Raw genomic sequence first — 16,595 nt, 5'->3', positions numbered from 1 at the left:
CTTGATCTGAAAAAGCCTAGAACTGATGTGGCTTCACCAGGGCAGAGTTTAGGGCGAGGAAAACCTCTCTTGATCTGCCAGCCATGCTCTTCTGAATGCACCCTGTGGCCTTGTCCACGAGAGCACATTGCTGGCTCATGGGGACCAGTTTATCCAGCAGGACTCCCAGGTCCTTCTCTGCAGGAGTTCAGAGCTGTCCTATCTCCCTCACTGCTAAGCTGCCCTCGGTTTGTGGGCAGAGCTATTGGGCAAGTTTAGAGGCTTTGTGTTGTGATGCTGCTTGAGGGTTGCAGCACGCACAGAACGATTGGGATGCTGCAATCTGCTCTGGGTGATTCACAGCATGCTTCCAGACAGTGATCAGCTGTGGATCTCAGCAGGTCCCTCAGCACCAGTTGATAACCCCTTGCAGGGCAGCAGAGTCAGAGCTCTGCTGTAACCAAACTCTGCCCTTGACCCTGCCGGCAGCTATCTGTGCTGGTGGGACTGTGTGGCCTGGGTGAGGCAGGGGCAGAAGGGTTGGCAGCTGTAGCCAGGAGTTTCCCTGCCATGTTGAGACAGATGATAGTCCACCCATGACACACAATATAGGCAGCTCCCACCACAACATGGCCCCTGTGCAGGACACTGATAACCCTCCTGCTGCATGAGAAAGCAAAATTAAAGAGGAAGAGAAACACAAACATCCTTCTGATAAACCCCAGCTTTTAAAGACCAGGTTATGGGCTGCCCAGGGAGGTGGTGGAGTGGCTGTGCCTGGAGGTGTTGCAGCCAAGCCTGGCTGGGGCACTTAGTGCCATGGTCTGGTTGGTTGGGCAGGGCTGGGTGCTAGGCTGGGCTGGCTGAGCTTGGAGCTCTCTTCCAACCTGCTTGATTCTATGATTCTATGCCCAGGGTGGAGATCATGGGCAAAGTGTGGAGCGTGGGTCTAGGCCAGGGACCCAAACCCCTGTGAGCCAAGCCCAAAGTTTAGCCCCTTTATGCCCTCCATGAGCTACCAAACAGCGGGAGAAGCTCCTCAGGGAGGTGGCTGAATCTCCTCCATCCTTGGAGGTGTTTCAGAGAGGCAGAGCCGTGGTGCTGAGGGCCATGGTTTAGCACCAGCCTTGCTGGAGTTAGATAGTGGTTGGACTGGATGATCTTAAAGGTCTTCTCCAACCAAAACCGTTGCATGATTCCGTTCTCCGTGAGCTGCCCCAAGTGTCCCTGAGCAGCCTCATGGTTGAGCATGGTGGCCCCCAACCCCTCGCTGCTGCCAGGCAGGGTTGCAGAGCAGTGCTGGCTCCTGCCCCAGCCTCCCTGCCAACCCTGACCCACCTGGGATGCAGGAGATGAGGTGTTTCTTCCCAGCAGCTTTCCTGCGTGGGCTGCGAGTGACACTTGGCAGTGAGGAGCGCAGTCCTCGCAGGCAGGGACACGCAGGGCCCCTGGAGCTGGCACAAGTTTGGGGCTTCAAGAGATCTTCTGCTGGCTGCTTTGGCAGTGCCTGCAGCTCCCCACGGGCCAGCCAGCACGGAGTAGTGCCATCACTACCCCACATCCCACACCGGGAGCATGCTGAGTGTCTGTGACCAACCCCCCCCCCCTCCATGCCTCATTTCTTCAGCAGCAAAGAGCAAGCAGCACTGCTGCCATGCTTCCAGCACCTCAGTACAGCTAATTAACCTGGCCCTTCTAATGAGCAAGGGCCTCTCTACTGTGAATCACCAGCAACAGTTACACCTGATGTTTGCACACCCTTCGCCTTTCTTCCACCTGGGGAAGGGGAGGCAAAAAGGCAACCCCCAGAGGCGGGTGGGAGCGAGGGGCTGGCAGTGCCCACCCCGTCCCCGGGGAGCCTCTGCCAGGCGCTGCCTGGGGTGAGGCAGGGTTTGGGACACAGCTGCTGCACCAGCTGCTCCCTCTCTCTTCACAAAGGATGGTGGATTTTTTTCTGTTTCCACCCTCCCTAATTCATGCAAGAGTTTATTCAAAGGGGAGCAGGTTGTGCTCTGCCCCCTCCTCCTCCTCCCCCCCAACCCCGAGCTGCCTGCCTGCGCTGCAACTTCTCCAAGGCTTTCAGTGCCGGCGGTGCTGAAAATGGGCAGTTGTGAAGACAAATGAAAGGCAAAGGCTGGTGGGAGAAGGAAGGGCAGGGGCTTTTCTTGCATGCACACGAGGGGAAGCAGATGAATTCCATCTCCTGCACAGCTGCAGCCTCCTCCCAGGCTCACCAGCCCTGCCGAGGAGTGCAGGCTTGCTCTCAAGATTAGCTGTCTGGCGGCTGCTGCACAAAGATAAAGTCCTGTCTCCATGGCCCCGCTTGGTCACGGGGAGGAGCAGCAAGGCAATTCCCACGCCTTGTACCCCGCCAGGATTTCACCCCACGGCATTCACCCAGTTGGAGAATGCTTTGGCTGCTTGTCCCATAGGGACAGGTGCAGGGCAAGGGGGATCTGCTGGGCGCTGCGTGGAAGGAAAAGCAGAGAGAGGAGCTGCAGACGGAGCTGGAGCCAGCAATGTGCTCTTGTGGCAGGAAAAACAAATGGTCTCCTGGGGTGCATTCAGTGGGTAGCAGGTCAAGAGAGGTTTTTCTCTCCCTCTGCTCTGCCCTAGTACTGTGTCCAGTTCTAGGCTCCCCAGTTCAAGAGACAGGGAACTACCGGAGAGTGTCCAGCAGAGCCTACAAAGATGCTGAGGGTCTGGAGCAGCTCTGTGAGGAGCAAAGGCTGAGAGCCCTGGGGCTGCTGAGCCTGGAGAAGAGCAGCCTGAGAGGGGATCTGAGCAATGCTCGGCAAGAGCTAAAGGGTGGGGGGAAAAGGGATGGGGTCAAACTCTTGGCAGAACCCAGGAGTTTCCATCTGCAAACGAGGAGAAACTTCTTTGCTGTGAGGGTGCAGGAGGGTGCTGTGAGGTGGAACAGACTGCTCTGAGAGGTCGTGGAGTCTTCTCCTCTGGAGAGATTCCAAACCTGCCTGGACATTGTGATCCTGGGCAAACTGCTGTGGGTGACCCTGCTTTAGCAAGGGGGGTTGGACTGGATGACCTCCAGAAGTCCATTCCAAGCCCTACCATGCTGGGATTCAGTGATTCTGTGATAATGCCCTCATTGTTTAGCTGACAAGCAAAGCAGGTTCAGCCCTGAAGAGGAGTGTTTGGGCCAGAAGCAGGCACACAGACTGAAGCCAGGACTCCATGTGCAAGTGGGGGAGTCACTGAGGGACCTCCCTCCAGCTGACTTTGAACAGCTCCACCTTTTCTGCCACTGCTTGCTTGTGTTCCTGATGGACTGCAAGGTGCCAGGGAGCAGTTTGTCCTGTGACCATACCCCCAGGAATACCTCCTGGGAGTTGCTCAGAGCCACATCCAACCCAACCTGAAATCATTCCAGGGATGGGGCATTTCCCACCTCTCTGAGCATCCTGGGACAGGCTCTCACCACTCTCTGTGGAAAGAAAATCTTCTGTTTAAATGTTCCTTTTCCAGTTCCAAAACCTTCATGTCCCATCATGACAAGTCCTGCTCCTAAGTCTGCCCCCAGCTTTCTGATCATCAGCCCCTTTAAGCACTGAAAGGCCACCAGAAGGTCTCCCTGGACTCTTCTCAGGCTGAACAACCTCAGCTCTCCCAGGCTGGCCTCACAGCAGAAGGCTTCCAGTCCTGCCAGCATTGCTGTGGCCTCCTCTGGCCCTGCTCCAACAGGTCCCTGTTTGTGCTGTGCTGAGGACTCCAGAGCTGGCCCCAGTGCTGCAGGGAGTGTGTGTCTCAGCAGAGCAGAGGCAGAATCCCCTCCCTGCCCTTGCTGCCCACACTGCTGGGGATCAGCCTAGGGCACAACTGGGGCTGGGTTGTGAGCTCACAGTGCCAACTCATCTCCTGCTTTTCACCTCCCAGCACCCCAAGTCCTTCTCCACAGGGCTGCACCCCATCTTTTCATCCTCCAGCCTGGACCCATACTGAAGCTTGCCCTAACCCAGGTACACTCAGCCTTGTTGAGCCTCCCAAGGTTCACACAGGCCTGATGGTGTGGGTGTTGCACTGCTTGCTGCCTCCAAGCTGATAACATCAAGGGCACAACCGATGCCCAAAACGTGCTCTGTGCAGGAACCCTCAGAGTACAGCACAAGCAACGTGCAGGAGTTAAACATTACTCTGTGTGCTTTAGCTTCACAATGATGACAGTAAAACCAGCAGACAAAAAAAAAGCAGGTTTTTATTATTCTTCCAGAAATCAGAGTGATTGGAAAAGTCAAAGAGTTGAGTGCAGAGGAACCAGCTGCAAGTGAGTTTGGCAGCAAGGCTTGGCTCATTGTGCTATGCTGACTGCAGAAGGTGGCAGTTCACAGAGGACAGAGCTACTTCAGCAACCTACTGCTCCCTCTTTCACCCCTTTTAAACCTCAAGCCTGAGGTATTCCTGCAAATGCAATAACAATTATTAGGTAATAACAGCAGGTCCAGCAGGTCTAGAGAGGTTCTCCTCCTCCTCTACTCAGCCCTGGTGGAGACCACACCTGGAATATTGTGTCTGGTTTTGAGGTTCCCATTTCAAGAGACTGGGATCTGCTGGAGAGAGTCCAATGGAGGCTATAAGGATGAGGAAGAGACTTGAACATCTCCCCTGTTAAGAAAGATTGAGAGCCCTGGGGCTGTTTGGTCTGGAGAAGAGAAGGCTGAGAGGGGATCTGAGCAATGTCTATAAGTGTCTGATGGGTGGGTGTCAAGATGAAGGTGCCAGGCTCTTTCTGGTGGCACTCATAGAATCAACCAGGTTGGAAGAGACCTCCAAGCTCACCCAGTCCAACCTATGAGCTAGCCCTGCCCAACCAACCAGACCATGGCACCAAGTGCCCCAGCCAGTCTCCCTTTTAAACACGTCCAGGCATGGCGACTCCACCACCTCCCTGGGCAGCCCATTCCAATGCCAATCACTCTCTCTGCCAATATCCAGCCTAGACCTGACCTGGCACAGCTTGAGGCTGTGTCCTCCTCTTCTGCTGCTGGCTGCCTGGCAGCAGAGCCCAACCCCACCTGACTCCAGCCTCCCTGCAGGCAGCTGCAGACAGCAATGAGCTCTGCCCTGAGCCTCCTCTGCTGCAGGCTGCACCCCCCCAGCTCCCTCAGCCTCTCCTCACAGGGCTCTGCTCCAGGCCCCTCCCCAGCCTTGCTGCCCTTCTCCAAACACCTGCCAGCACCTCAACATCTCCCTTGAATTCAGGAGCCCAGAACTGGACACAGCACTCCAGGGTTGTCCTGAGCAGTGCTGAGCACAGGGGCAGAAGAACCTCCCTTGTCCTGCTGCCCACACTGCTCCTGAGCCAGCCCAGGATGCCATTGGCTCTGCTGCCCACCTGGGCACACTGCTGCCTCCTCTGCAGCTAGTGATAGGACAAACAACAATGGGTACAACCTGGAGCACAGGAAGTTCCCCCTCAACATGAGGAGAAACTTCTTTACAGTGAGGGTGACAGATCCCTGGAGCAGGCTGCCCAGAGAGGTTGTGGAGTCTCCTTCTCTGGAGACTTTCTAAATCCACCTGGACATATTCCTGTGTGACCTGCCCTGGCCAATCCTGCTTTGGCAGAGAGGTTGGACTGGATGATCTCTGAAGGTCCTTTCCAACCCTTAGCATCCTGTGATTCTAAGTTATTTGAGTTTATGTTCTTTATGTTGTCCCCAAACCAGGGCCTGAATTCCACAGCAGCTCCAACCACAAAATATCTACCACCAAGAATAAATGATAAGCAACAATAAATGTATTTTAGAGCAGTTAGGTTGTGTTTTCCCCTCCTCCCCAGCAGCTTCATAAAGAAATGAGGTGAAAACTCTTCTAAGTAACTCCACCTCCTCCAGAGATCTGCTATGAACACAGGTTGAAAATGTCAGATTAGCACCCCCCCCCTAAAACATTAACAGCAGCAGCCAGGCACTACAGCAGACAACTTTCTGCCTCCTTTTCTCTCCTCCCTTATCAGCTGGATTTCAAAAGCAGCTCCAGCAAACCCAACACATTTCTGCTCAGGTAGGCAGGCTCCAGGCAGGCAAACACAACCTGGCAAATAGAAAGCAGCCTGCAGCTATTAGCCAAAGGTCGTCTTTATGCTGATGGAGTGAAAATGAGGTGGGAGTTGCAGCAGTTTCTCCTGTGGGGGGGTATCTGCACGAGGTTGTGGTGGCTCTAGCAGCACAGTGGTGCACAATGGCTCTAGCACCATCGATGGTGGCTCCCTGCTGGCTGCACACAGGACCCTCTGACTCCCCACAGGGACCCACTTTTGTCTGTTTTACCAGTCAGAAGTCATCATAGAATCACAGAATGATTTGGGCTAGAAGGGACCTTAAAGATCATCTAACTCCACCCCCTCTGCCCTGGGCAGGGACATCTCTCACTAGCCCAGGTTGCACAAGGCCCTGTTCAGCCTGGCTTTGAACACTTCCAGGCATCCATAACCTCCCTGGGCAACCTGTTCCAGTGTCTTCCCACCCTCACTGTCAAGAATTGCTTCCTAATCTCCACTCATCACTGACTTCTACCTCTACCAGTTTGAAGCAGAGCTTGAACTATGCTACCAGGGCAAGAAAGCCTCACAGCAGCGATACCAAAGAGCATCTTCAGCCTCCCTACCCTGATCCAGCTGCCATGGACACACCACACAGAACCCCAGAATGCCAGCTTGGAAGAGACCTCAAGGATCATTTGGTCCCACCTTTCTAGGTCACAGCAGAGTTGAAATGAATTAGCCCAGCACCCTGGCAAGCTGAGTTTGACACCTATCCAGTGCAGGGCACTGCACTGCTGCCCCTGGGAGATGATTCCAGTGCCTGACTGTGCTCATGGGGAAACATTTCCTTCTGCAGTGCAATGGGAATGTCCCCAGCAGGAACTTGTCCCCATCAGCCTTGTCTTTTCCATGGGGCACCTTGTAAAAGGGAGTCTCCATCCTCCTGGTAGTCTCTCTTTCTATACTGGTGGTGGTGAATGGTGCCACATCCAATGGGCAGCTGGCACCAGTGGTGCTCCCCAAGGATCAGTGCTGGGCCCAGTCCTGTTCAACATCTTTATTGGTGATCTGGAGCAGGGGATTGAGTCCAGCATCAGTAAGTTTGCAGATGACACCAAGCTAGGAGCAGGTGTTGATCTGTTGGAGGGTAGGAGAGCCCTGCAGAGGGACCTGGTCAGGCTGGATGGGTGGGCAGAGGCCAAGGGGATGAGACTGAACAAGGCCAAGTGCAGGGTTCTGCACTTTGGCCACAACAACCCCAAGCAGCACTACAGGCTGGGGCCAGAGTGGCTGGAAAGCAGCCAGGAAGAAAGAGAGCTGGGGGTACTGATAGAGAGTAGGCTGAAGATGAGCCAGCAGTGTGCCCAGGTGGGCAGCAGAGCCAATGGCATCCTGGGCTGGCTCAGGAGCAGTGTGGCCAGTAGGACAAGGGAGGTTCTTGTGCCCCTGTGCTCAGTACTGCTCAGGCCACACCTTGAGTACTGTGTCCAGTTCTGGGCTCCTCAATTCAAGAGAGATGTTGAGGTGCTGGAAGGTGTCCAGAGAAGGGCAACAAAGCTGGGGAGGGGCCTGGAACACAAACCCAATGAGAGAGGCTGAGGGTGCTGGGGGTGTGCAGCCTGGAGAAGAGGAGGTTCAGGGCAGAGCTCATTGCTGTCTACAACTACCTGAGGGGAGGCTGTAGCCAGGTGGGGTTGGGCTCTGCTGCCAGGCAACCACCAATAGAACAAGGGGACACAGTCTCAAGTTGTGCCAGGGCAGGTCTAGGCTGGATGTTAGGAGGAAGTTGCTGGCAGAGAGAGTGATTGGCATTGGAATGGGCTGCCCAGGGAGGTGGTGGAGTGGCCGTGCCTGGAGGTGTTGAAGCCAAGCCTGGCTGGGGCACTTAGTGCCATGGTGTGGTTGACTGGATAGGGCTGAGTGCTAGGTTGGGCTGCATGAGCTTGGAGCTCTCTTCCAACCTGGTTGGTTCTATGATTCTGTGATTCTATGGTCCCCAGTAATAAGGTCTCCCTTAAACATGAGTGGCTATTGCATGGACAAGGAGATGGAGATACTCAAAGTGAGGCCTCACAGGGCTCTGAGCAACCTGATCTAGTTAAGGATGTCCCTGCTGACTACAGAGGGGGTTGGACTGGATGACCTTTGGAGGTCTGGGGTGGAAGGAACCTCCAAAGGTCATCCAGTCCAACCCCCTCTGCACTCACAGTGACAGGCTGCCAACCCAGGTTCACACCTCCTGTATGCCCTTCTCTCTGCCACTAATTGGACCAGGCATAGCCTTTTCTTTCAGCAGCATCTTCCCTTTGGCTGCAAGGATCAAAACCAAAACATCCTCTGAGCTGAAGCAAATGTCAGGCACCCATTTCACTTCTCCCTTTGTTAAATAATGTAACTGCCCCAGAAAGGCTTCCTCAGCAGCAGCAGCACACACAAGCTGTCCTGGAGGAGTGAAGCACAGTGGGTATGCTGGGGCAGCTGGAAATAACCCTCAGCTCGCTTTGTTCCATCACAAAATAAATGATTCATGGCTCAGGATAGTCTGCTGAAAACTTTTGATCACTTGGGAGTCATTAACCTTTGAAAGTGCCTCTAAAAGAGGGGCTGAGAAAGGGGAGGAGAAGCATCCTTGGCCGATCAACACTTGGGGGGGTTTGAATCTGGTAACTCTGGATTTTGAGCCAAGCAGTGAGGCACTCAGCAGCTCCCAGTCAGGTGCTGAGGAAGAGAGAAAACAGGGGAAAACCAAGCTGATGTAGACAAAACAGATCCACTTTCATCTTAAACACTCAAAAGACATCAGGGCTGGGGGGGGGGGAAAAAATGGCCTCCTCTTTGTGGTTCTCCAGCGTTCAGCTGACTCCCAGGTGGCTTCCAACTGCCTCTTTATTTCTTTTGGGTTTAATGCTAATAAAAAAGGAAGACAAACAGGAGACTTAACTCCCCACACAATGCACTGGGGGAGGGCAGGGAGTGTAACTTCTGTATCCCAAAAGTCTGACTCAGACGCATTACTTCTAGTTCACTTCCTTACTACACGCCCGCATTGTTCCAACACCTTGGTGGCATAAGGGGGCTCATCCCCAGCTATCTGCTCCCAGGAACAGCAATGTGGCCTCATGCTGCTGAAGAACTGCTCCAATTACTTCCCTGGGGAAAGAAGTGACTTGCAGCTTAACATCCTGCCCCCACCGCAGCAGGAGAGCCCAACCGTCCGTGACCACCCGGCTCAGGGCTGCTGCTGGGACCTGCTCCTGGGCTGAGCTGTGGCTTGGCTTCCAGGGAGCCACAGGGATGGCAGCTGGGGCTTGGAGCTGAAGTACAGATGGCTGGAGGCTTGGGTACTTGCTTGAAAAGTGAGGTTAGTGATAGGTGCCCAAGAGAAAAAGGATGCTGAGAACCCAGGGCGCTGCTGCCAGGCTGATGCTAAAATGTTGCTGTTGGAATCACAGAATGGTTTAGGTTGGAAGGGACCTCAAAGCTCAGCCAGTTCCAACCTCCTGCCGTAGGCAGGGACACCTCCCACTAGAACAGATCACTCAAGGCCTCATCCAATCTGGTCCTGAGCACCTCCAGGGAGGTTGTGGAGCACAGCAGCACCCAATGTGCTTCCTCAGCAGCAGCAAAACCCAGAAAGAGAGAGTGCTGCTTCAGCCAGCCAGCAGTGGGACAATCAAGACCTCACCTGCATCTGTAGTGTTTTTTTTTCCTCCTCAAATTCAGTCTGGAAGCTTAATCTGCACCAAGCTAAATATTTAACTGCAAAGAAACAAAACCATTTCCTAACTTCTCCAGCTTTCCTGGGCTCTATCTGATTAAATCCTGCAGGGTGTTCAAATGGAAGGATTCAGTACAGACTGCAACAGCAAGTAAAAGGTAAAGGTACCCCCAGTAACTGCCTACAGTGGTTATGGCAAAGCAGCAGCTTGTGTCTTGGCACCAAACATGAATCACAGAATCAGGTAGGGTTGGAAGGGACCACAAGGAGCAGCCAGTTCCAACCCCCCTGCCATGCCCAGGGACACCCTACCCTAGAGCAGGCTGCACACAGCCTCAGCCAGCCTGGCCTCAAACACCTCCAGCCATGGGGCCTCAACCACCTCCCTGGGCAACCCATTCCAGCCTCTCACCACTCTCCTGCTCAACAACTTCCTCCTCACCTCCAGCCTCACTCTCCCCACCTCCAGCTTTGCTCCATTCCCCCCACTCCTGCCACTCCCTGACAGCCTCAAAAGTCCTTCCCCAGTTTTTTTGTAGGCCCCTTCAGATCCTGAAAGGCCACAAGAAGGTCACCTGGGAGCCTCCTCTACTCCAGCCTGCACAGCCCCAACTCTTTCAGTCTGTCCTGATAGGAGAGGAGCTCCAGCCCAGTGGCCCTTCTCTGGACACTCTCCAGCATGAGTTTGTCATGGATCTGCATGGCATCAGCACAAAACAGCTTCTGTGTCTGCATTAAGATCTCACAGGGACTGCAGTTAGGTTCAGTTTCAGAGCCAGCAGACTCTTATCCCACTCCACCCGAGGCAGGCAGGATGCAATTCAATCCCAAACACTGCAGCATCAGACTGTGGGGAGGGGAACATTTCATCCTCCCTCTTGCTGACCCAGAGAGTGAAAAAACACAGAGCAAGGCAGCACTTGGAATAGGCAGAGTAGTAATAAAAGAGCTTAGGAGGAGAAGTTACTCCAGAAGGAACTGGGAATCGTTTTCTACTTCAGGCATCTGTTTCATTTGATGCACTGAATATGACAAAGTGTTAGAGCCTGAGGTGTAAAGAGACTGCAAGAGGTGATGAAGAGCATCAGTAGGATTATGAAATGACATGGTCAGGTCAGGAGGGAAAAGCAGATGGGTGCAGGGAGAGCAGATAACAGTCCTGAGTGAGCTGCAAGGGGACAGTTAGCACAAGAATTTAAGTGACTCTCTTCCAAGGATCACCACGTGCAGCAGTGTGTCAGGAATCATTTTAATGTGCATCATTGAGTGTGATGTGGCAGGAAGTGCTTTGCACTATTAACAGTTTGGATTGATTTAATTTAAACAGTTTGCTTTCTTAGCTTTCCACTCAACCTCCTGTTCCAGCCCAGCAGGACTCAGCAGCCTGATTTTAAAGAGGAAGATTCACTTCTGCGTTCAGCTGTGGCCTCAAGCTGGTCCACCAACACATCTGCACAAACTCCAGGTACACTCAAGATTGATTAGAGGCCCACAGGGCACTGCTGTGGAGGGCAGATTCTGCACCCAAGGTAACCCCATCTGCTTCTCCTTGGCTTGCTGCAAGCAGTGCTGGTTTCGGTGTCCGAAGCACCCAGCGGTATCCGAGGGCGTGCAATGTGCCACAGCCTGCTCCCAAAGCAGCCCAAGTTGTGTAACCCTCTCTGGTATTTAGTTCAAGCAGCTTAAAAAAAAACCAATCAAACCCTCTCCAAATAAGTTGAAAATAATGACAGGGTATTCATTGCTGCACTCTGCAGAGGAGCAGATTCAGCCCAAAGTGCATGAAGCAAAACCAGTCCTTCCCAGCCTGGCTTAGCAGGGGTGAAGCAGACAACCTGCAGAGTCTCAAACATCTCACTGCATCCCCGAGGGAAACACTGCTGAGGGATGCTCTTAAGGAGCACACAGCTTCAGGTCATACCTTACACAAGACCTCCAGAGGAATAATAAAGAAACTGTGTCCCTGTTCTCAGCCCTGAGCAGCTTCTCCTCTCCCAGCACACCCCAGTTAGCCGAGGAAAACGCTTCTGCCCTGTGCACATCCAGGTGAGCCCAAGAACACTTCCTTATGGTTACACAAACTCTCCACTGTCATTTTACAGCCATGTTCAGTTTCTTAAACCCCAGCAAAGCCACACCACAGGGAAAATAAGGCCTCTCTTGAAAAACAAAAAGACAGCACCAAGTCTCTGTAGGTATTTCCTTGCTCTGAACAGAGCCAAGAGACGACGGACGGCAACGTTTTGGCCAGGACACAGCAGGCAAACTCTTGCTTGAGAGATGCTAATTAAAACCCAAATCACCAGTCAGGAGCAGCAGAACCTTTTCCCTCGGCTGCTGGAAGGTCCCACCCTGTTCAAAGGCGTTTTAATGAGGAGCCACCTACTTGCTGTCTGTCCTTTTGTTGTAAAGGAGGAAGTCGGAGACGTCGTGCCACACCTCGCTGTCGTCGTACAGGTAGGTCATGGAGGACTGCAGGGAAGGCTGCAGAGTTTGCCGGTGGTATTCAAAGAGCCACAGAACTGTCCCCCAGATCAGAGCAGCGACGAGAGGGAAGGGATCCTGCTTAGGCTGGAGGATGTAGCCCTTCTCCACCGCCAGGCGGGACAAGCCGAACAGGATGCGGGACAGCAGGTACATGATGATCTGCACAAGGAGAGAACCCAGAGGGCATTGGAGCAGGACCCTGACCAGACACAGCAGCCAGCCTAAGTGACAAGGCAGGCAGAGAACCCAGAGGGCATTGGAGCAGGATTCTGACCAAACAGAACAGCCAGGCTAAGTGACAAGGCAGGCAGAGAACCCAGAGGGCATTGGAGCAGGATTCTGACCAAACAGAACAGCCAGGCTAAGAGACAAGGCAGGCAGAGAACCCAGAGGGCATTGGAGCAGGACCCTGACCAGACACAGCAGGAGGAGTGCAAACAATTTATCCATCTTTAAAGCAAAGAGGTTGTAAGGTCACATCTCAAGCAGTCTCTCTCTAGCTGGAGATCACACAATCACTTTGGTTGGAAAAGCCCTTTAAGATGATCCAGTCCAACCCTTCTCTAACACTACCAAGGCTGCTGCTAAGCCATGGCCCTCAGCACCACATCCGTGCCTCTCTGGAACACCTCCAGGGACAGGGATTCAACCACCTCCCTGAGGAGCCTGTTCTAGTGGTTGAGAACCCTTTCAGTGAAGAAGTTTCTTCTAATGTCCAACCTAACCCTCCCCTGGCACAATTCCAGGCCATTTCCTCTCTTTCTATCATCTGATCCTAGGGAGAAGAGCCCAACCCCCACCTCAGTGCAACCTCCTTTCAGGGAGCTGTAGAGAGCAATGAGGTCTGCCCTCACTCTCCTTTTCTTCAGACTAAACACCCCCAGCTCCCTCAGCTGCTCCTGCCCAGCCCTGCTCTCCAGACCCTTCCCCAGCTTTGATGCCCTTCGACGGACATGCTCCAGCCCCTCGATGTCTTTGTTGGAGTGAGGGCCCCAAAACTGACCCCAGCACTCCAAGTGTGGCCTCTCCACTGCTGATTACAGAGGGGCAATCACTGCCCTGCCCCTGCTGGCCTCACCATTGCTGACCCAGGCCAGGATGCTGTTGGCTTCTTGGCCACCTGGGTACACTCTGACATGGTTAAGCCAGCATCCCCCAGCTCCTTTTCCACTGGGCAATTTCCAGCCACTCTGACCCAAAGCTGGAGCACTGATGAGGTTGTTGTGACCCCAAGTGAAGACCTAGCAGTTGGCCTTCTTGAATCTCACCCAGGTGGCGTTGGCCTGGATCTTTGGGTCTTCTCTACGTCCTCAAAGTAGAGAGAGACTCTGTTGGTGCTCTAACTTAGTGATCAACAACTCACACTTAATGCAACACATCTGTGCAGTTGCACAACTTCTGTCTTTGATGCTCTGTGAATGCTAACTCAGATGCTGCTGCTGACAAGAGTCACAAGGCAGCTCTGCTAACCTGCCAAGCAGCTACAAACTCAGTCTGGACACGTTCTGAAACCAGACTGAGGGTAGGCTCTGCAGGGCACTGCATAAACAAACCAGTTCTAATTAATCTGTGACTGTGTGTTAACAACCAGCTGTAAACCAAACATCCCCTGAGCAGCTTCTGGCAGTTGAACCAGTTTAGTTAAATGTAGCTCAGCAGCTCTGCACTCACAAGATTCATGTTGAAGGGTTTTAACCCTGGGAGCAGGCAGGTCAAGAGCGTCTGCAGTCAGTCACCAAAGCTCAGATGTCAGCTGAGGTAATCCAGCAGCTTTGGCTTGTGTGAGGTCTTGAGCAGCCTGGTCTAGTAGAAGGTGACCCTGGCCATAGCAGGGAGGTTGGAACAAGATGATCTTTTAGGTCCCTTCCAACCCAAACCATTCTAGGATTCTGTGACCTCTCCTTGCTTTCCCAGGCAGCTCTGGAGGGCAAACCTGGGCACAAGATTCAAGCTGAAGGCTTTTAACCCTGGGAGCAGGCAGGTCAAGAGCATCTGCAGTCAGTCACCAAAGCTCAGACGTCAGCTGAGGTAACCCAGCAGCTTTGGCTTGTGTGAGGTCTTGAGCAGCCTGGTCTAGTAGAAGGTGACCCTGGCCATGGCAGGGAGGTTAGAATGAGATGATCTTTTAGATCCTTTCTAACCCAAACCATTCTGGGATTCTGTGACCTCTCCTTGCTTTCCCAGGGAGCTCTGGAGGGCAAAGCTGGGCTTCTAACACCCAAACACCACACACTAGTCTGGATTGGAAGGGACCTCCAAAGGTCATCTAGTCCACCCCTCCCTAGACAGAGACACCCAACCACCTCCAAGATTTGAGCACAGAGCAGACAAAAGAACTTGTGCCAAAAAGAGCATCGTAGAAGAGTAACACTACATGGTAAAACCACCATGCCAGGCTGCCCCAACCACTTCCTGGCACACAACCACCCACCTGGAGGGGTTATTTGTCAAGGAAACCTTGCAACCAACGTATTTACCTGGCTGTTGATGGGGTTGTTGTCACCAAACACCAGCCAGCCCCCAATGCAGGCTGCAAAGAAAGAATGAAAGGGGATTTTTTTCCCCTGCAGTCGGGACTGCAATGCCATCAGCCCCTTGTAGGTGAACACAAAATAGGCCAGGTTCCGGGAATGGGTGTATGTAGCCTGAGCAATGGACTTCAGTTTCTCTCTTAAACTGAAGAAAAGAAACAGACAATTAGGAGAGCAGAAAGGGCAGGAAGGCTGCAGTCCCTCAGCCTGGATGCTACACCCTGCTGGCCTACCCATCTCGCCCGACAGCTCTGGCAGCCTACAGCACATCTGGCGAGGAAGGAGAAACACCTTCACATCTGGCCAGGACACACAGCTCTACTTAGCCTGCAGGGTGTTGATTCTCTCCAACTCCATGAATCCAACAAAAAGCAGCTTATTTGTTTAGGGTTCCCCCCCGCCCCTAAATGCAAAGCTCTGGTGAAAGCAGGGAAAGCCACAACGTGCACTGCTAGAGTTTGGCTCCCCTGATTTGAGCAGAGTGCTGCTGTTTGCACCTGCTTATTTCTCCTCCGGCTACCGGTTCTCACCATGAGTGCCCGACCCCCCGTGGCTGTGTGTTTGCGTGTGCCTTTGAGCTGACCCTCTCGGCTATCACAGTATCATCAGGGTTGGAAGAGACCTCACAGATCATCAAGTCCAACCCTTTAGCACAGAGCTCAAGGCCAGACCATGGCACCAAGTGCCACGTCCAGTCCTGCCTTGAACAGCTCCAGGGACGGCGACTCCACCACCTCCCCGGGCAGCCCATTCCAGTGTCCAACTATCAGAATGGCAATCCCCAACCCTAAGCCCTGTGTGTTTCTGCTGTTCAAGCCTTCTGGAAACACGAAGAATGGAAGGCTTGGGCGAAAAGCACTCTAAATTCTAGCACAAAGTTACAGAACCAGGGTCTGTACCTTCCACTCTTGAACAGGAAAGTCATCACCAGGGCGTGTGGGGCACGAACTTTTGCTCCATAACTGCAGAAGGGAAGAGATCATAGAATCAGCCAGGTTGGAAGAGAGCTCCAAGCTCATCCAGTCCAACCTAGCACCCAGCCCTGCCCAGTCAACCAGACCATGGCACCAAGTGCCTCATCCAGGCTTTTCTTGAGGGCCTCCAGGCACGGCGCCTCCACCACCTCCCCGGGCAGCCCATTCCACTGGGAAGTTTTGCGTTACACTACGACCTTGCTGTGTTTTTGATCTACTGGATCCTCCTTTCGCCACTCCGTCGTCCTTACGATCGGCTCAGGAGCAGCAGCAGCAGCGCACCCAAGGCAGGCAGCGCCCAGTCCGCTGGCCCAGAAGGTGCCTCCAGAGATGCCAGACCCGGCGGGGACCCCAGACTCGATTAAACTCTTCGCCTGCCATAGAGGCGACGGCAAAGCCCCTCCCGAACCCCCATCGCAGCAGCCCCCAGCCAGTTAGGAGCAAGGCGGGCACATGGCGGCCTGCTCCTCCGCAACCGGCTCCGCCACTCCCACCCCTCCCTCCGTCCTTCCCGCCGCACTCACACAGCCCCGTTGCGGAAGCCCTTGAGCACGGCGAGCGCGGCATGGTAGCGGCGCTGCTGCAGGAGGGCGTTGGCGGCGCGGAGCAGGGCGCGGAGCGCGTCCCCACCGGCGGCCATCGCGGAGCGCTCGGCGGCACCGGCCCGGGCTGCCCACGGCGCCGCCGCTTCCGGGGGCGGGGCCCGTTCCGCTGCGCCCATAGGCTCTTCCGGATGCACATCGACGGTGCTGGCCAATGGACAGCGCCGCTTTGACCGCCCGTCGGTGGCGAGTGTCAGCCTCGCAGCCAATGGGAAGCGCGCTCGGCCTCCCGCCCGCCCCTCCCGCCGGGGCCGCTGGTGGGGCCGCGCTCGCAGCGCGGAGCCCCGGCGGGACGGCTCGGTG

The 16,595-nt window shown here is 54.2% G+C and overlaps 1 protein-coding gene across 1 annotated transcript; it reads right to left on the bottom strand.

Moving 5' to 3' along the window:
• Positions 1-7,889: 7,889 nt before the first annotated feature.
• PXMP4 (peroxisomal membrane protein 4) lies at positions 7,890-16,437 on the bottom strand. The gene is made up of 5 exons (XM_064167787.1): positions 16,215-16,437; positions 15,616-15,678; positions 14,663-14,861; positions 12,085-12,344; positions 7,890-8,698 (listed from the first exon to the last, which is right to left on the bottom strand). Exons 1-5 carry the CDS (start codon positions 16,409-16,411, stop codon positions 8,692-8,694), a joined length of 726 nt encoding a protein of 241 aa, XP_064023857.1. The 5' UTR covers positions 16,412-16,437; the 3' UTR covers positions 7,890-8,691.
• Between the last annotated feature and the right edge of the window lie 158 nt (positions 16,438-16,595).

The sequence above is a fragment of the Pogoniulus pusillus genome, chromosome 29, assembly GCF_015220805.1.
Source record: "Pogoniulus pusillus isolate bPogPus1 chromosome 29, bPogPus1.pri, whole genome shotgun sequence".
In the NCBI taxonomy this organism is placed as follows: domain Eukaryota; kingdom Metazoa; phylum Chordata; class Aves; order Piciformes; family Lybiidae; genus Pogoniulus; species Pogoniulus pusillus.
This window is presented reverse-complemented; position numbering and strand designations above follow the sequence as displayed.